Source organism: Chiloscyllium plagiosum, chromosome 35, assembly GCF_004010195.1.
Source record: "Chiloscyllium plagiosum isolate BGI_BamShark_2017 chromosome 35, ASM401019v2, whole genome shotgun sequence".
Taxonomy (NCBI): domain Eukaryota; kingdom Metazoa; phylum Chordata; class Chondrichthyes; order Orectolobiformes; family Hemiscylliidae; genus Chiloscyllium; species Chiloscyllium plagiosum.
The window spans coordinates 41,278,712-41,299,096 of NC_057744.1; the positions used below are offsets into that span (position 1 = coordinate 41,278,712).

At 41.8% G+C, this 20,385-nt stretch overlaps 1 protein-coding gene across 2 annotated transcripts in view; it reads right to left on the reverse strand.

The window, feature by feature from the left end:
• The window catches only part of rtf2 (replication termination factor 2), a 155,776-nt gene extending 136,798 nt beyond the window's left edge, over positions 1 to 18,978 (reverse strand). Inside the window, exons 1-3 of one of the 2 annotated variants that reach the window (XM_043676979.1) lie at positions 18,836 to 18,978; positions 8,061 to 8,155; positions 5,110 to 5,203 (exon numbers count right to left, since the gene is read on the reverse strand). In XM_043676979.1, the coding sequence (XP_043532914.1) occupies positions 5,110 to 5,203; positions 8,061 to 8,155; positions 18,836 to 18,904 (258 nt within the window). In that variant the 5' untranslated portion in view covers positions 18,905 to 18,978. The remainder of the gene's footprint in view (positions 1 to 5,109; positions 5,204 to 8,060; positions 8,156 to 18,835) is intronic. The other variant, XM_043676978.1, reaches the window with a different exon arrangement.
• Between the last annotated feature and the right edge of the window lie 1,407 nt (positions 18,979 to 20,385).

A 20,385-nucleotide genomic window follows, 5' to 3' on the forward strand; every position in this document is an offset into this window, starting at 1 on the left:
GCGATGATGTGAGGGGCGGAAGTGGCTGTGGGAGTGGCCATGATGGGGGCAGAAGTGACATCATCAATCAGCGTGGGGGTGGTAGCTGCATCAGCCGCATGGCTAATGGTGTTTCCGAGGCCAGGGGAATCTTCTGGGATGTTCGAGGAGCTAGCCCCAGAGTCACCACAAAAGTTAAACATTTGGAGTGGTAGCTGCATCAGCCGCATGGCTAATGGTGTTTCCGAGGCCAGGGGAATCTTCTGGGATGTTCGAGGAGCTAGCCCCAGAGTCACCACAAAAGTTAAACATTTGGAATTCTGTAAAGTCTCCTTTCTAAAAGTCAGATTAACAGTAAAATGGAACAGATTTCTATACTTAACTATTTAATACAAATGTACAAATTCTAGCCATTGGTAAACAACTATGAACATTGTCAACATATATCTCTACTAGTTAAAACTCTAACCCCCTTCTAAAACTCCTCTACACACAAACAAATTTTAAAAATTTGGTGTTGTGTATGGAGGGAGAAAAAAAAAGAGTGGAAAAATAATTCAATAACAACAGTCCTCAGGATTCAAATGAGGTTCCTTTTGTTTGTCGTCATTGTGGGTTTGTTCGCCGAGCTGGGAAGTTGGTTTGCAAAGATTTTGTCTGCTTTCTAGGTGACACACTCAGTGCTGTGGAGCCTCCTGTGAAGTGCTGCTGTACTGTGTTGGTTGGAATTTATTTGGCTTCGCTCCCACTGATTCCGGTTATGCGTTGCATTGGTCAGTATATCGTCCTAGGTCAATGTGTTTATTGATGGAGACCATAGACGAGTGCTCCTAGAAATTCTCTAGCTGTCCTCCGACTTGCCCTATTATTTTTGTTGTCCCAGTCAAATGTATGTTCCTTGGCATCTGTGTATAGCTACTAAGGACAGCAGCTTGTGGCGTCTAGTGGCTAGTTGATGTTCATGAATGCAGATTGCTACTGTCTATCTGTTGTCCTCCATAGTGATACGTGCAGTCCCTACATGGAATCTTGAATACCATGTTTGCCCTGCACATGACAGGTGTTGGGTATTTTGTTCTGGTGAGTTGTCGGAGCACAGTTGCCAGTTTATGTACTGTCATGAATCAGAGTGTTTGGAAAGTCTAGCTGTCAGTTCCAAGATATTATTTTTTATATAAGGTAGACTGATTAGTATATTGCGTATGGCATGTCCTTGTTGCATTGTTTGTCTGCCAGGCACCTGCAGATGAAGTTGAGGGAATATCCATTCTTGGCAAAGACTTTGTAGAGATGTCCTTCTTCCTCTCTTGACAGATCGGAAGTGCTGCTGTGTTGTAGCCCTTTTGAACAGGGTCCTAATGCAGCTGCTCTTGTGTGTGCTTGGGTGGTTGCTGTTAAATTCAGGACCTGGTCTGTGTGTGCTTTTCTGAAAACTTTTGTTATGCATTCCCCATTCTGTATTCTTTTTTACCATCACATCAACAAATGGGAGTTGATTGTTAACTTCATCCTCTCGAGTAAATTTGATCCCTGTGAGCATGGTGTTGCTAATTTGATGTATGCCTTCAATTTCTGTTCTTTTAATTATTATAAATGTGTCATCCATATATCTGATCCAAAGTTCTCGTCTTTGCATCACAGCTTCTACTATGAGCCTGGAGATGGGAGAGTCCATAGGTGCCCATTGATTTGTTCATATATTTGGCTGCTGAATTAAACAGCATTGTCAAGCACAAGTCCAGTAGTTTAAGTATGCAGTCCTGTTGATTGGTCCCCTGTCATGTCATCTATTGTGTTTTATCCAGGAGATTAGCCAAGGAAACATTAGCCAAGGTTTTGTCAACTGAAATAAACAGTCCATTACATCAAATGAAACTATAGTTTTGTCCTTGTCTATGTTTATGTTCTTGATGTTGTCCAGGAATTCCTGTGATGATTGTATGGAGTGTTTGGATCCACGTTTAGAAATTTTAGTTTTTGTTTAAGTTCTTTTTTCCAGTTTATGAGATGGGATACATCTGGCGCTGCGAGGCAGCAGTGCTAACCACTGTGCCACCGTGCCGCCCACAATTTAGAAATTTTAGTTTTTGTTTAAGTTCTTTTTTCCAGTTTATGAGATGGGATACAGCGACCACTGCAACAAACAACTGAAACCAGCAACCAGAAGCACCAAGAATGAAGCCAAATAAATTCCAACCACCCAACAGTATAGCAGCGTTTCACAGGAGGCTCCAGAGCACAGAGAGCATCACTGAGAAAGGGGATGAAATGTCTGCAAACCAACTTCTCAGCTCAGTGAACATACCTACAACAACTGCAACCCGCAACAAGCTACAAATCTTTACACAAACCTTGCTTCTTTTGTTTCCCCAGGTCCTTCAGTTGTCTGACCCTTGCTTTCACAAATGTTCACTTCTTCACAGAAGGCACAGAGCAACTAGTTCACAAGTTGTCAAGTTTCTGACATATTGTTGAGTGTGCGGGGAAGTGCGAGTATGGAGGGTGACCACGAGGCAAAGTGAAAAACATCACCTCCCTTTCCAGAGGTGTAATGGCATCTCGCTATATCAGAGTCACAAACTTCTGAATCGCCCAGGAATCATAGAGCTGTTGTCAAACTGTCCTTTGGTATCTACAACTGGTCAAACTTCCTCCAAAACAGCAACCTGTGACAAATGTACACATATCCTGGTAGCAAGCTGTCTCCTCTTACACCATTCCTCACTGCTTGAAAAACAACTGAGTGAACACAAGCCACAATGAGTTTCAGTAACTTGCTTTTTAAAAGTACAGCAATTCCTTTCTCAGTTATTTGTTGTTAAATAGCCCTGTCTTGTTCAGTCCACAATCCAAGATAAAGTCTGTACAATTCTCTTGCCTCTCTAATTGTACAGTTGATAAAAACACCAGCCTGGTTCCAATGGGATTCATAGTTTTTGTAGAGAACAGTCTCAAACCTTCTCACTATTTTATCCTCTACCACCTTCCTCCTTACCTCCTCACCTCCTCAAGTGGCTTATATGGCAGCATGTGACCATATTCGGATACTCATTCATCTTGCAGCCCTCACTCTCACCTAAAATGAAATCATCTTAAACTCATTGGATCATTGCAAGGGCTGAGGTTCTTGCAGCACTGCCCTGAGTCCCCTTACCTGCCTCATTCAGTCATACACTCCTGCCCCTGAACACTGACTGAATCAAACAATCCAATTCTGAGAGGTGTGGCTACCTCCTAGTACTAAGAATCCCTCATTGATATATTACACTGTCTGCAGTTCAAATTCTGAGATAAAGCAACCTGAACTTCAAACACTTGGGTAGTCAATATTTACTCAAATTGGAGTTTGGGAACTGCTGCAACCATGACACATTATATATCCTGCCATACTCAAGGAGCTCTATGAAATTACATATTTATTATTTTTAACTTTATGCTTAATTATGCTTTTATACATTGTATTAGCCTTACCACCAGCTGTACTATTTCCAACCTTAGGAATAAACTTTAATCACTTACCAGATATTTACCAATTAAACCAGTTACTTGTCCTGTTCAAGAGCAAGAACCAATTCCTTTAAAGTGAAAAGGCTTAGGCAAAAACAAAAGCAACAAATACTTCTTTCCCTTCCTTTGCTTAACTCCTTGAATCATTTAACTCTGGCATTCCATTCGAATTTGTACTCACGGAAACACAAAGTAGGAGTAGGAGCAGGAAACCGCCAACCGTCCCTTTGAGCCTGCTCCGCCAACCATCACGATCATGGCCGATCATCCAACTCAATAACCTAATCCTGCTTTCTCCCCATAATCTTTGGTCCCGTTCGCCCCAAATGCTATATCTAGCCTCCTCCTGAATACACATTTAGCATCAACGACCTCCTGTGTTCACGAATTCCACAGGCTCACCACACTTTGGGTGAAGAAATGGCTCTTCATCTCCGTCCTAAATGGTCCACTCCAAATTCTCAGACTGTGACCCCTGGTTCTGGACGCACCCACCTTTGGGAACACCATCCCTACATCTACCCTGCCTGGTCCTGTTAGAATTTAAGTCTCTATGAGGTTCCCCCTTCACTCATCTTAACTCCAGTGAAAATAATCCTAACCTAGTCAATCTCTCCTCACACGTCAGTCCCACCATCCCGGGAATCAGCCTGTACTTGAAATCACTTGCAATGAAGGCCAACATACCACTTTGCTTCTTTACTGCCTGCTGCACTTGCATGCTTACCTTCAGCGACTGGCACAGAAGGACACCCAGATCCCAGTGTACACTTCCCTCTCCCACTTTACAGCCATTCAGGTGGTAATGTGCCTTCTTCTTTTTTACTTCCAAAGTGAATAACCTTGCACTTATCCAAATTACACTGCATCTGCCATTGATATGCCCACTCACACAACCTGTCCAGAACATGCTGAAGGATCTCTGCACCATCAGAATTCACCCTCCCACCCAACTTGATATGAGAGTCATAGAGGTGTACAGCACGAAAACAGACCCTTCTGTCCAACCCGTCCATGCTGACCAGATATCCCAACTCAATCTAGTCCCACCTGTCAGCACCCGGCCCAAATCCCTCCAAACCCTCCCTATTCATATACCCATTCAAATGTTACATTTTGTTCCCCCATCCAAATCATTGATATATATTGTGAATAGCTGGGGTCCTCGCACCGATCCCTGTGGCACCCCACTGCCTTCCAATTTTAAAAGGACCCATAAATTCTTTTGTTTCCTCTCTGTCAACCAATTGTCTATCCATCTCAATACACATCCCCCAATCTAACACAAAAGGCCAGAGTCACTTAATAGGTATCCAGTTTCAGTTGTTTCTTAATTAAGTCACTGCTTCACTCAAACCCTTGAAAAGCCCTGCTTAGGGGCTGGCAACAAAAGAAATTACGCCACTACCTGCAAGGTCAAGTTTTACAGCTCCTGTCTTACAACTGTACTGCTGTTTGCTTGCTATCACTGGGTCAAAATCCTAGAACCCCATTCCCAATAGGAGGCGCAACTGGACTGTAGTGGCTCAAGGACTGTGACACTAACATCCACAAAGAATTGAACAAGAATAGATAATCAGCATTATGGCTATGCATTGTTAAGTTATCAAGTGATAGACTCACCTTAAGGTTCTTAATGTGTGCTGCAGTCTCTATAATGCATTTCTCTGGAGATGTGTCCAATAAATATTCAATGACAACATCTTTGTTGTACAATCTAAAATGTAAAAAGTGATCAGTCAAACAGAGCGTCAATCCCAAACGCTAAGCATCAGATATAGAATTGCAGTTAGAAATATAAGGAGTTGAACTTGGAAAGGAAACGCAAATTGATTTTAAACCATTGAAATAAAAGGACAACTGAAGCTGTCCAAAAGATAATTTTACTTTTGTATTGCATTTCAGTGGGATTATCAAGACATCCAGCTCCAAATAATCATGGACGTCTATCTGGGATGACTGCGAAGACTGCAAATTGAGACAAAGATCTCAATCAATTCTTTCATAGATTTATAGAAACCCAGAAAAAATAAAAAACGGACTCAAAAACATTCAAAGAAGTCAATATACTCCTGGAAAAAGTACAGAAACTTCCCTAATCAGCCTTGACACAATGGGGTCCCCTCTGGTCCAGTCACAATGGGTAGCTTCCAAACCTATCCAAGGAAAGCATACCAGATTGCAGGTATCCTGAGCAGATAATAGATGTGAACTAACACACATCTTAATATCTGACATCCATCAGGCACTGTATGACATCAGTAACAAAACTGTATTCAACCAGAACCTGTCATCTCATTTCCCAGCATATGCTTCACTCCTCCTGGCTCAACAAGGTGTGGAGGAAGGTGTGCGAGGAACAGCACCTAGCATACCTAAAAATGAGGTTCCAATCAAGGGAACGTACAAGACAGGACCACATGGATGCTAGACAGCAGAAACAAAAACATAGAACATAGAAGAATACAACGCAGTATAGGCCCTTCGGCCCTCGATGTTGCGCCGATCCAAGCCCACCTAACCTATACTAGCCCACTATCCTCCATATGCCTATCCAATGCCCGCTTAAATGCCCATAATGAGGGAGAGTCCACCACTGCTACTGGCAGGGCATTCCATGAACTCACGACTCGCTGAGTAAAGAACCTACCCCTAACATCTGTCCTATACCTACCAACCCTTAATCCGGCCTATAGTTATTAGGGTTATCCCTACTCCCCTTCTTGAACAAGGGGACCACATTTGCTATCCTCCAGTCTTCTGGCACTACTCCTGTAGACAACGAGGACATAAAAATTAAGGCCAATGGCTCTGCAATCTCCTCCTTTGCTTCCCAGAGAATCCTAGGATAAATGCCATCAGGGGAGTTATTTATTTTCACCCTTTCCAGAATTTCCAACACCTCTTCTCTACATACCTCAAAGTCATCCATTCTACTTAATTGTGACTCAGTATTCACATCGACAACAATGTCCTGTTCCTGAGTGAATACTGACGAAAAGTATTCATTCAGTGTCTCCCCAATCTCTTCAGTCTCCACACGCAACTTCCCACTACTATCCTTGACTGGACCTATTCCTACCCTAGTCATTCTTTTATTCCTGATATAATAGTGTTAATCAAACCCATGAGCAACAGATCAGATCTAAACTCTGTCACATGCAGTTGTGAAGGAAGTTGGACAACTGAACACTGAAATGGATGAGGAAGCCAAATAAAAAGCTTCATGCTGAGTAAGGGGGGAATCTATGTCAGTGCAAAATATTTGAAACTAGTTACAGTTAGAAGTGTTGAATAGATGATCCATTTTGGCCTCCCGCTAAGTTCTCCAGCGTCAGAGATAAGTCCTCAGTCAATTCAACTCACTGCATGCATCAAGAATGCCTAACGACGCAAGGATATGGGTCCTGACCACATCTCAGGGACAGTACTCAAGACTTCTGCTATAGCTCTAGCCATACCTACAACCAAACTGTTTCAACAGTTACAACACTGCCAACTATCTGACAATGTGGAACATTGTCCAACTAGAACGCAACATGGATAATGGCCTATCAGTCTACTGTTAATCATTAGCAAAGTGGCTGAAGGTGTTGTCAACCATTCTATCAAGTTACTCAGCAAGACTCTGCTCAGTTTGAGTTATACTGGGACTACTCAGCACTAGGCCTTGTTACAGTCTTGGTCAAACATGAATGCAAGAGCTGATTTCCAACAGTGTGCTGAGAGAGGCTGTCTTTGGCATCATATTTAGACCAATGCAAAATTGTTGCAACAGTTGGAGATGTATCATGAGCACAACATTCAGGCTTGAGTTAATAGTTGGCAAGAATCATGCACACTATACAAGTCCCAGCAATGAACATTTATAACAAGACACAATTTAAGAATCTCGTATAATCCTCAATGAATCATATCAAATTTTCATATTTAATTGGATCGACCATGTAAAATTTTTTTAAAATGTCTTCATCATGGATTGTCGACATTTGTTATCCATCCTCAATTTTCTCTCAGCTGAGAGGGTTGCTTGGTCATGAGAAGCTGATGGATTTGAACCTGGAAATTGCCCTCCAAGTCAGACACCATGGTGACTGGGAATATCACCAGCCCTTCACTGCTGCTGGATTAAAATACTGGAAACCATCCCTAACAGTGCTATTCAAAGAACCTCAGAATATTTTCTGAAAGAAATTCTGCTGTTGTTCCTCGGCCATGTTTCAATGTGAGACCACAAACTTATCTTCCAACAAGTGATTTCACTCACTTTGAAAGATTGACACATGCCCCATTTAATCCTGCATTTCTAAGTTTTAAAATTCCTCAGCATCAGCAAGGACAGAATCCTAATTATTTCAGTCAATGAATCGTGAGGAGTACACCATTCTTGGCACCACTACTACAAAAATTCCATTTAGAATCTTTGGCTAAGAATTGCATAGCAGGAAAATAATCATAGACAGACATCAGAGACAGGTATCAATAAGTGTACAAAAATCCCACCTATAACGCATTTTGAATGGAAGACAATTGATGAACATGCCCAATTGACTATACCCTAAGTTAACTCCTACCTGCCAAGTTCACAAGCGACTATGGGTTTCCTCAGAGGTCTCTGACTGATCGCACAGTAGTTCCAGCGAGCAATTAATGCAGCATTTTTGTCAACCTGAAAAAAAAAACAAATTTATGCAAATAAAGCACGACCAAGTTTGTGCACAAGAGGAGAATGACACCTACTACACACCCTCAAAACGAATATCCCAAAACAAACATTTATAAAAAGGCTTTAATTTACTAAATTGTCCTAAATTAACAAAATTGAAAAATCCAAATCAAATTGGTCACAAGTAAATCACATCAATCACAATTTTGGCCATCCCTCTTCAACCACATTTCCCATTCCAAAGTTCCATCTAGCTATCCAATAACCCAAATGTCCCATGCAGGTGGCAAGTCAGCCACTTTAAGGTACTGCATTCATGTAAATACTTTAAGGGGGCAATGCACTTAATTAAATTTCTTCAATAAAGAAAATTTAAACATACATCGCCGACAACTCGGTTCCTGCTGCATCTGCCCTGAGAGAAATCTCATCAAAATATTCATTCAATTGTATCAAACCACTCAAGGAAAATCAAATACAATCAGACAGACCAACCGGCATTGGCCGAAACTTTAGAAATAGCAATGACTACACACCCCAATTGATCCACAAGTCTATAGAGTCTGAGAGTCATACAGCATGGAAACAGACCCTCCAGTCCAACTAGTCCATGCCAATCATGATCCCAAACTAATCTAGTCCCACATGCCTGCAATTGACTCATATCCCTCCAGTCTTTTCCTATCGAGGATATTATCCAAATGCTTAAGGATTGCAGCTGTACCTACATCCACCACTTCCTCTGGCAGTTCATTCCACACAGTAACCATTCCTGTGTGGAAACCACTTCAGTAATAGCTGAGACTTGTGCCAAAATTAGAAGGCTACCCTACAGCCTAGTCAACTAAAAGCCGGACACTATCATAGTCACCAAATTATACCATACAGCCAATGTCAAAGCTCCACCAACACCATTCCTGAGCCTGCTCTGCAGGTGGGAAGGAGCATACCTATAAGCCGACCCTAAAGCAGTACGGTGTTATTCGTAGCAATACTTGGAATGCATGCCTCAAAGAAGCTAGGGCATCTCACCAGTCTATGCCGGTACTTATGCTCCATTGAAGCTTTCATGTATCATTCTTCACTTAAACTTCGATCATGGCCCACTCCCTTTCTCTCTCTCACAGTTTGGCAAACTTCCCACAAATGCATTGATACATTTCGAAGAAAGTTTCTTCTGAATTCCCAAGTGGATTTCTTGGTGAGAACCATATATTGATGACCTTTTGCAGTGATCTTCCCCAAAATAGGAAACATACTATACCTCAAATCAAAACATTTCCTAATTTTAAAAGATCTCGATTAGCCTTTGTTTTTGAAGACATAAGAGGCCCAGCTTGCCAATTCTTCCCTTACATATATCTCTAAGTGTTCTGGCATCTGCCTTGCATATATAGGCAACTGGTCATCTATCCAACAATACAAAACAATTGTCAAGATATGCCCAATCACTTACTTAGCAAGAAGAGGTCAGTTAGCTGGGTTGACTGGACCATTAGGTTAAACCACCACCAAATCATCTCTCTATCCAATGAGACAGCTGTCCTATAATCCAGTAGGAACGTGGCAATTCTACCCTTGCATGGCAAGTACCAACTCACTGCTGCTCAACTTAGGTCCCTCCATGGTACTCAACTCTCGTCCTCATCACAGCCGTGATCCAAACACGGACAAAAGAACAGAATTCTGGAGGTCACCGGAGGGTAACTGATCTTGATTCCAAATAAACCTGTTGGACTATAAGTTGTTGTGAGCTTAAGCAAAATCAAAGTCCCTGGGAAACAAGGAAAAACCTCTTCTTGAAGTTATTGTTAACACACAGAGGGCATTGGTTGTTGAACCCCAATTATCTCAACTCCAAAATATCATTGAAGTGGTCTTAGGCCCAACCATCTTCAAGTTCATCATTAGGTTTGAAGTGCGGATATTTGCTATGATTGCAGAACGTTCACTGTTATTACCCATTAATGTCTGAAGGTATACTTGAGACTTAAGGAGCAAGGAACAGGCGATAGATAAATTAGTTAAATGATTAATTTGGTGAGCACGGGTTGTAAAAATATAGTCACGAATGTGGTGAGAGTTATATGCAATGTGGTTATCTGAAATAAAGTTGTCACTAAAAAGTGTGGACCTGAACTCTGTTTTATCTTTTTCTGTACTGCATTAACAGCAGAGGATGGTTGAGTCAAAATGTGAAGCTTCAAAGTAGATTTATCCACTATTCTCTGAAACTGAACCTAAAAGAACAAGGAAGGAAAATAGTAACTATGTGGACTTGGATTACTTTCTTACTAAAGTTAAGACAATGTATGTCCTTAGTACTTTCATTAACTGGATGTAGGTTCGCTCGCTGAGTTGGTGTTTTAAAAAAAATTCTCAAGGTCAGGTTCGTAGGAGAGTAGTCTGACACAGAACAAACGACCAAGAGGCGAGACTGCTAGAATATGGGCATTTTATTCCCCGCAGTGTCGCACAACGGGTCTGGCTTATACTCACTCCACATGTTACAAAAACTGGGAGCCGTCAGTTCTCGTAGAGCGGTTGCCAACAACCCACGCTCGGCGGTTAAACGTAACCCCGGAGCAGACTCACCGAACTGGAGACTTTTCCAGCTGATATACTCCCTTCCAGATATAAACATTCATGTGAACAGCAGAGCAAGGCTAAAAAACACATTCCATTCTGGTTACATACAGATAAGAAGATTCACACGGGACTAAGCAACACCTCCATTCCGGTTAGATTCACACATGTATTGGGACATAATTTTTAACCGTTTCACCACATTCCACTGCTTGGAATTTTACACCACAGTGTAAAGGTTCATTTTCGGACGTTTCTTCACAATACTAGGTAACATCTTCAGTGAGCCTCAGGACGAAGCACTGATGATTCCTGCTTTCTATTTATAGGTTTGGGTTTCTTTGGGTTGGTGATGTCATTTCCTGTAATGTTATTTCCTGTTCTTTTTCTCAGAGGGTGGTAAATCGTGTCCAAGTCAATATGTTTATTGATAGAGTTCTGCTTGGAATGCCATGCTTCTAGGAATTCTCGCGTGGGTCTCTGTTTGGCTTGTCCTAGGATGGATGTGTTGTCTCAATCGAAGTGGTGTCCTTCCTCATCCGTATGTAAGGATACTACTGACAAAGGGTCGTATCGTTTTGTGGCTAGTTGGTGTTCATGTATTCTGGTGGCTAGTTTTCTGCCTGTTTGTCCAATGTAGTGTTTGTTACAGTCCTTGCATGGTATTTTGTAAATGACATTAGTTTTGCTTGTTGTCTGTACAGGGTCTTTCAAGTTCATTAGCTGCTGTTTTAGTGTGTTGGTGGGTTTGTGGGCCACCATGATGCCTTGGGGTCTGAGTAGTCTGGCAGTCATTTCTGAGATGTCTTTAATGAAGGGAAGAGTGGTTAAGGTTTCTGGATGTGTTTTGTCTGCTTGTTTGGGTTTGTTGCTGAGAAATCTACAGACTGTGTTCATTGGGTACCCGTTCTTTTTGAATCTATTGTATAAGTGATTTTCCTCTGCTCTGGGTAGTTCCTCTGTGCTGCAGTATGTGGTGGCTCATTGAAATAATGTTCTGATGCAGCTTCTTTTGTGGATATGAGGGTGACTGCTTCTGTTGTTCAATATTTGGTCCGTATGTGTTGTTTTCCTGTAGGCGCTGGTTTGAAGTTCCCCAATGACTGTTCGCTCTGTGACATTTAGAAATGGCAGTTTGTTGTTGTTTTCCTCCTCTTTAGTGAACATAAATAGAAAGCAGGAATCATCAACAGCGCTTTGCCCAGAGGCTCATTGAAGATGTTACCAAGTATGGTGACGAAACATCTGAAAATGAACCTTCCAGCTCAATGAGCAAACCTACATCCAGAACCTCAACCTGAGCTACAAATCTTCTCAAAACTCACTTTCATTAACAGAAGCAGGATTGTTTTTTACTCATTCATAGAATGTGGCCATCCCTGGCTAGGCCTGCATTTGCTGCCTATCCCTAATTACCACAGTAAACAGTCAAACACATTGCTATGGGTCTGAAGTCACATGTAAACCAGACTGGATGAGGTTGGCAACTTCCTTCCCTAAAGAACATTAGTGAACCAGATAGCTTTTTGACAATTAGTAACAGTTTCAAGGTCAAAATTAGACTCTCAATTCCACATTTTTGCTGAATTCAAATTCCGCCATCAGCCATGGGATTCGAACACAGGTCTCAGGAACATTACCTGGGTCTCTGCACGAATAGTTTCATGATAGTACCGCTAATGCATCACCTCCCTTCACCTTACCGCTACAATACAAGGCTTTGAGAATACTCCTGGAGTGGTGACTAAATATGGGCTTATTTGAGGAATGGTATAATTGTATTAGAAACTAATTCAGATGAGATTAAGCCCAACTCATTCCTGGGATGAAGGGCTTATCATATGAAAACAGGTTCACCAGTTTCCACAATGCAGCTTAGAAGAACAAGTAGTGGTTATACTGAAGCATACAAAAGCTTGAGGGAATTTGAAAGGAATATAGAGAGGAGAACTAGGGGGACACAGATGAAGTGGAAGTCTCGATTTTATGATGGAGATGAAAAAGATTTTGAGAGTCAGCAATCTGTGCAATTTTCCTTCTCAGAAAATAAAGGAGGTTGAATCATTGAATTTATTCTGCGTTGAATAGACTTTTGACAGAAAACAGAATCAAGGGTTACAGAGTGAGGAACAGGAAAGTGGAGTTGAGACCACAATCAGATCAGCCATCATATTTAAAGGGTCATATGGCCTACTCCGGCTCTCCTATCTAACCAACTATAAAACAATTTAAGCAACAACTCAATTTTTTTTCCAAATGTATGCTTTATTCATAAAATTTATGCTTAGTGTACAAAGCACACAGTCATTACAACTCAGTTGCTCCAACGTTGTACATTGCTTACTCACTGTATTTATAATTACACTCAATATTTATAAAGTTCACTTCATGCTAATGTATAGCCCGAGGGAGCCCTATTCCTATGGCCATAGGCCTTTCAACAAGCGGCATTTTGAAGTTGGAACTTGATCATTTGAACAAGGAGTGTTTTGACAGGTTAACTTTGTTGAATACCAAAATGATTCATTGACTGCTTATGGCGTGTGGTCAAATTTTGATAATGTAGAAATACCTAGGAAGAATACATGATGGAATTCAGCAGACAGAATGCAAAACAGCAAGAATTTTATTTGGAAATTCCATAATCTGCACTGGTAGTCAAGTTAATGGATTGTATGAAAATATTGACTATGGACATACTTCTTGTCTTGACAGGTATTAAATTTGAAGATAAACATACACTCAGGCACTAAAGAAAAAGTTTGAGGAATTCATTTCTTTCCAGCAATGTTTGTAGAAAAAAAAGGGGCAAATGGCATACAAAAGTAAGTAGAAGATACAAATATGAAATTGTCAAGACCATCTAGATACAGAGCACAGTATGAAAGGAAACTTTAACAAGAGAAATGAGGACGGAAGTGCGATTGATAATCGAGAAGCAAAAAGAATTTGGACTTTAGAAGAAGAGAATGAACCCCAGAAATTATCAGGATGTAGGCAATGTTTCAGGTACAATTCAACATACCAGTATGCCATGAACCACACCAGATGGTATAATAAAGTACTTAAAACTAAACATGAAATGGAAAATTTGTAGGACAAACGGATCAAAGAGAGAGCATTTTATTGGTCACAAGAAGCTTCAGCCTAGTGATTCAAGGAAACAGATCAACACCAACTTCTCAAGAGCAATTACGAAACAACAATTCTGCTCTGCCAATGATGTGCACATCCTCTGAATTAATTTGATCACAATGGGATGCACCAGTCACAATAACCTGTAATCTGAACCGGATGCTTGAATGTTTTGAATTCCTTCAAACTCTCTGAAAGGAAGCTGTGTAATGCTGGAAAACAACAACATTTGAGACAATTCCTTAAACTAATTTATTTTATACCATATAAATGTACAAATCACCACTTTTGTTTTAGTAAGTTCCAAATGATTGTCATGTAATTAGAAAACAATGAACGTGCCATGCTTCCCCAGATAGGTATTACTGCTCTATTCTACATGCAGTTTTGGGTGCAAACAGTTTCCATTCTTGAGTCCATTCACAAGTCGATTTGCAAGCAAGTGGTAACAATGTAGTACAATTTACAGCAGTCGTTAAGTACTAGAAATGTTTGTCTGTGGGCCCTTTAAAATAAAACCTCTGTACAGGATCGCATTCCTAAGTACAAGTATTCTGGCATCATCACAGATATGAAAATTAATTAAATTACCCAATTGCCCAATTTACCTACCTAATTCAGGTTAGAAAAATACACACCATGTTTATGTCATGAACAAGCAAGTAATAATTTTTTTGTAGCCAAACTAATCTTCTACTAATGGCAAAAAATGAAAAATGAATTGCTACTTTAAACTGCAAGCTGTACTTTAATCCTTCTGCATTCCTGCACAAACAAAGACAAGACACAAATATGGACAGAGAAAGAAGTGTGCAACCACGTGGTCTCATTGTTCTGCTTTGCTACGCACTTGTTGAACACAAAAGCTCTTGGGTCCCGTGTGATCTCATTCAGTTCGTCTTTGGCGCGTGCGCTGTGAACAGCCGTCCAAGCATTCTTACGCTATCCGAGCAATGGGAAAAATTGATTCAGTTCGCGAACTTTTCGGTTCGCGAACTGGGTCCCAGAACGGATTAAGTTCATAAGTCAAGGTGCTACTGTACTCCAAATGTGGCCAAATTAAAGTTTCATACAGCTGCAACATGCCCATTTTTACATTCAATCCTCCAATCGTTGGAAGGCAAGCATGCCGTTCGCCTTCTTTACTTCCTTTGTCACTTATGTTGCCACTCTCGGGTCGCTATGGACTTACACCCTAAAATCCCTCCGAATATGAATGCTCCAAGGGTATTGTCATTTATGGTAGAGTTTCCTTTTGCATTTGACCTAAAATGCATCGCCTCACTCTTGTCCAGTTTAAACTCCATCTGCCATTTCTCCACTCAACTTTCTAACTGATCTATATTCTGCTGCATCCTTAGAAAACCTTCTTCAATGTGGACAACTCCTCCAATTTTGATGCCATCTGCAAATTTACTAATCAGACCACCCACATTTCCATCCAAATAATTTATATATCTTACAAACAAGAGACCCCAACACTGACCCTTGTAGAGTATCACTGTCAGAACATCACTGCCATTCAGTCAGAAAACTACCCCTTTTCACAACCACCCTCTGTCTTCTATGACCAATTTGTCATCCTAACTGTTTACTGTTATTGCAAATTGGTTTTCTGTATTCACCTAAGTCTTTGAGTATCATACCTTATAAGAACAATACTTTTCTATTTTAATACCAAACTGAATTACCTCATATTTCTCACATTGTACTCCATCTGTGACTAAACTCACATTTTTCACTCTCTTTTTCCAGTCTCATTATGCCATGTTCATCTGACATTCCACCTAGTTTTATACCATTAAATACATTCTCAGTCTCTTGATCCAAGTCATTAATTACATAGCTGAGGCTCCAAAACTGATCCTTGCACCATTCCTCTCATTACAAACTGCCAACCCAAAGTGTTCAATTTATCCTTACTCTACTTCCTGTCCATTTACCAATCTTGTATCTTAGTTGATATATTAGTTGTCAACTCCATAAGCTGTTACCTTGAATACCACATTATCTTTTTGTGGTGCCTTTTGAAAATCATCCACTGGTTTCCCTTTATGTAGCTGGTTTATGGAAAGAGGAAGGCTCTCCATGCCTAGTGAAACATCACCAGCAAGACAAAGATGAGAACTCATCTAACAAAGGTGGAGTTACAAAGAAAAGTTAGGGAAATCAAGAACCAATTGTGGTTTTGGAAAGCTAAGGAGTTTCAACTCTTTGCCAATAAGCACAATGCCCAGGGTTTCCTCAGTAGCACGGAAGCAACATGTGGACACAATACCCCTGGCCTCAACCAGTGCAGAATAAAGATGGCACTCTTGAGAAACAGAAAAAAAATCAGCTATTGATAGAGAGGATGCTTCAAAGAAGTCCTCAACTATGATATCATTGTCAATAAATACGTTTTTGCGAAAATCCCCCAACTCCTCAAAAGATGATCTCGGACTCCCAACCAGTGCGGCTGACGTTGAAGCCTCCATTCGGCACACAAATAATGGAAAAGCTGCAGGAGTGCACAGGATTCCAGCATAGATTTTCAAACTTGGAGGAGCAGGGCTTATTCGCTATCTTCATCAATTGTACGGGACAGAAACATTCATTCAGAAAAAAATCAACTTGGAGGAAACTCCTCTACGAAGCAACACAATCCTTCGAGAACACTCGACGGCAAGAGGAAATACTGAAAAGGAACCACAGAAAGGAAAGCCAACGATCTCAAGGCCAAAGTATATTTTCACCTGCTGGAAACACCTGCCAAACATGCAGCTCTACAAACGGACTCATAACTCACGTAAATACTCACGGAAACCATGACCACAGAATTTCCTAGGTGGACAATCATATACGTGAGTGATTACCAACAATATTCTGGTTTGTAATGGACTCAAATAATGTTAGATCCCAATCTGCTGGAAAGCTTCTAGATTCTAAAGAATGTTGGAAAATCATAATCAGTCTATAGAGTCTAATCCTAGAGACATACAGCATAGAAACAGGTCCTTCAATCCAACTAGCCCATGCCAACCATGGTCCCAAACTAAACAAGTGCCAACTGCCTGCATTTGGCTCAAATCCTTCCAAATCTTTCCTATTCATGAACTTATCCAAATGCCTTAAGCATTGCAACTGTACCTCCGTTCACCATTTCCTCTGGCAGTCCATTCCACACAGTTACCATTCCTGTGTGGAAAAGTTGCCCATCATGTTCTTTTTAAATAATTCTCCTCTCAGCTTAAAAATATGCCCACAAGTTTTGAAATCCCCCACTATTGGGAAAGGACCTTTGCTATTCACCTTATCTATGCCCTTCGTAATTTTACAAACCTCTATAAAAGGTCACCCTCAACCTCTTATGCTCTAGTGAAAGAAGTCCCAGCCTATCTAGTCTATTTTTATAACACAAACCCTCCATTCCCAGCAACATCCTGGTAAATCTTTTCTGAACCCCGCCTCCAATTTAATATTTTCCTTGCTATAACAGGGTGACCAGTACGGCACACATTACTCCAGAAGAGACCTCACTAACAGCCTGTACAACTTTAACATGATGTCCCAACTCCTACACACTCAAAAGTCTGAACAATGAAGGCAAGCGTGCTAAACATCTTCTTAAACACCCTGTCCACCTGTGACGCAAACTTCAAAGAATTATGTACCTGAACCCCTTGGTCTCTCTGTTCTACAACTCTACCCAGGGTCCTATTATTTGTTGCATAAGCCTTACCCTTGTTTTACCAAAATGCAATATCTTGGTGTTTATCCAAATTAAACTCCATCTGCTAATCCTCAGCCCATTGACCCAATTGATCAAGATCTCTTTGCAATCTTAGATAACCTTCAGCACTGTCCACTATACCACCAATTTTGGTGCCATCCACAAACTAACCATGCCTCCCCCATTCTTATCGAATCCATTTATATAAATGACAAACAAATGTGGACCCAATATCAATCACTGTGGAACACCACTGATCACTGGCCTCCAGTTCAAAAACAACCCTCCACCACCTGACCTGAAAGCCAATTTGCAAAGAATCAAAATCCCTACAGTGTTGAAACAGCCCATTTGGCCCAACAAGTTCAGAACGACCCCCAAAGCATAACCCACCTAGACCCATTCCTCTACCCTATGAGTCTACATTTACCCCTGATTAATGTACTTAACCTATACATTACTGACCACTATGGACAATCTAGCATGGTCAATTTGTCAAACTTGCACGTTTGGATTATGGAAGGACACCAGAGTTCCCAGAGGAAACTCACACAGACACAGGGAGAATGTCCATCTCCACACAGTTGTCTAAGGCTGGAATCAAACCTGGGTCCCTGGTGCTGTGAGGCAGCAGTGCAAACCACTGTGCCATCCAATTTTGTAGCCAACTGGCAAGCTGACCTTGAATCCTTTGAGATCTAACTTTACTCATTAGTCGGCCATGAAGCCAACTCTTTTAGACCCCTTGGATGATTTTCATGGCTCATGTTTTAGCTACAATAGAGCAGGTGCAACATGACATATGACCACTGAACTACTGTGTATCCAAACACCATTTTTCCAATGGATTAACCAATATGATGATAATGCAACACAAAGTATTAGTGTTAGTCCCTTGGAGTAAACTAAGGCACAAAACAAGCAGCATCAAGTTCATTGTTGCTGTCATTCAGACTCAGCATGTACACCAACACTGTAAAAACAATCGAAAATAGCTTTTAAACTTTTTTTTAAAAAATCTATGGACCTTAGGGTAATTTTCTAAGTATAAACATAGGCCTGGTGTTAATTTCCCTCTCCCTTGGTCAGCACTCACCACTGGCTAAACAGACAGACGGTATGACCTCAGTCCCAAGTTGTCAGGCCTCGCACCAGACACTACAGCGACCGCAGTTCCGACCAGTAAACACCGCGGGAAGCCTGGGACTAGGCCACACTAACCGGCGCGATGGGACAACATCGCTCCTCACCTGCTCCACCTTCTTGGGCCCTTTCACCAACTCATGTCGTTTCGGGATAGTACCTCCATCACAGCCCATGGTGTCCTGGAGACAGGCAGCACACAACCACTCACTCCAACAACATCCGCACTGCGCATGCGAACCCCGACTCCCCGGATGTCGCTGACCTTGCCCCGCCCACACCGCCGGCAAAACCCGGAAGTCCCTTCCTGGACCCATCCGCCCGGCCTCGCCGTCCCCTGAGCTGGAGTAGGGGGAGGGGGGAAACAGGGCTCTGCTCAGGCAGTCCTAATAGTGGGTTTGGGGAAGAATGCAGAACCAGGCTGTACTGGGTGAAGGGACTGTGAGGTGGGAAGTTCCACACATCCCCTTCACCAGCTTCCAATATTCCCCCTCCACCTGGGACCCTCTCTCTGGCCTTTTACCTGCTCTCAGCCTGTTCATTGAGAATGGTCAACATGACATTGGTCACCCATTCAAACCTATACCGCTCTGAACTGACTGCATTCCGTACTCTCAATCCAACCCTGACTTTGTAATTAAACCTACCAACAAAAATGGTGCTGTTGTTGTTGTTGGAGAAAGTGAGGTCTGCAGATGCTGGAGATCAAAGTTGAAACTTTATTGCTGGAACAGCACAGCAGGTCAGGCAGCATCCAGGGAACAGGAGATTCAACGTTTCGGGCACAGGCCCTTCTTCAGGAAATCTTCGACGTTTCGGGCACAGGCCCTTCTTCAGGGCCTGAAGAAGGGCCTGTGCCCGAAACGTCGAATCTCCTGTTCCCTGGATGCTGCCTGACCTGCTGTGCTGTTCCAGCAATAAAGTTTCAACTGTTGTTGTTGTTGTCTGTCTTGTGGGGGCGGGGTTCAACAATGGACACCTCCTCCTATCTCCCTAGGACCATGACAACCATCAAACATCAAGCTATTGTCTCCAATAACCGTCACCAACCTCATCTGGGGATTTCCCCCCTCAAAACAGCTTCCCACTTAACCGTCCCACAACTCTATGCAGCCTGTTTCTGAATTATTCCCAAAATCTACAAACCGGATTGACTATGCAGGCTTATTGTTTCTGCCGGTTCCTGCTCCACAGAACTTGTTTCTTCATATCCCGACTCCCTTATTCCCTTATCCAGTCCTGTCCCATTTACATCCATTATTCTTCTGATGCTCCATATCTGTTTCAAAATTCCATTTTGCCTGCATCAGCCATCCTCTTTACCATGGACACACAATCCCTTTACAATCTATCCCCCAATCAAGATGTTCTGAGGGTGCTCTGCTTCTTTCTTGACAGAAGTCCTAAACCATCCCTATCCACCACCCTTGTCACTCATTATCTTAACTACATATTTTTACGCTCTGCTTCCTGTAAGGATTCCATCTCATTTTCCCAATTTCTCCATCTCTGTTGCATCTGTTCTGAAGATGCCACATGGGGGGGGAGGGGGGTTGGGCTCAAATGTCTAACGTTTCCTCAACCAAGGATTCCCTGCCACCATAATCAACAGTGCCGTCAGCTGCGTCTGACCCATTTATCACACTTCTTTCCTCAT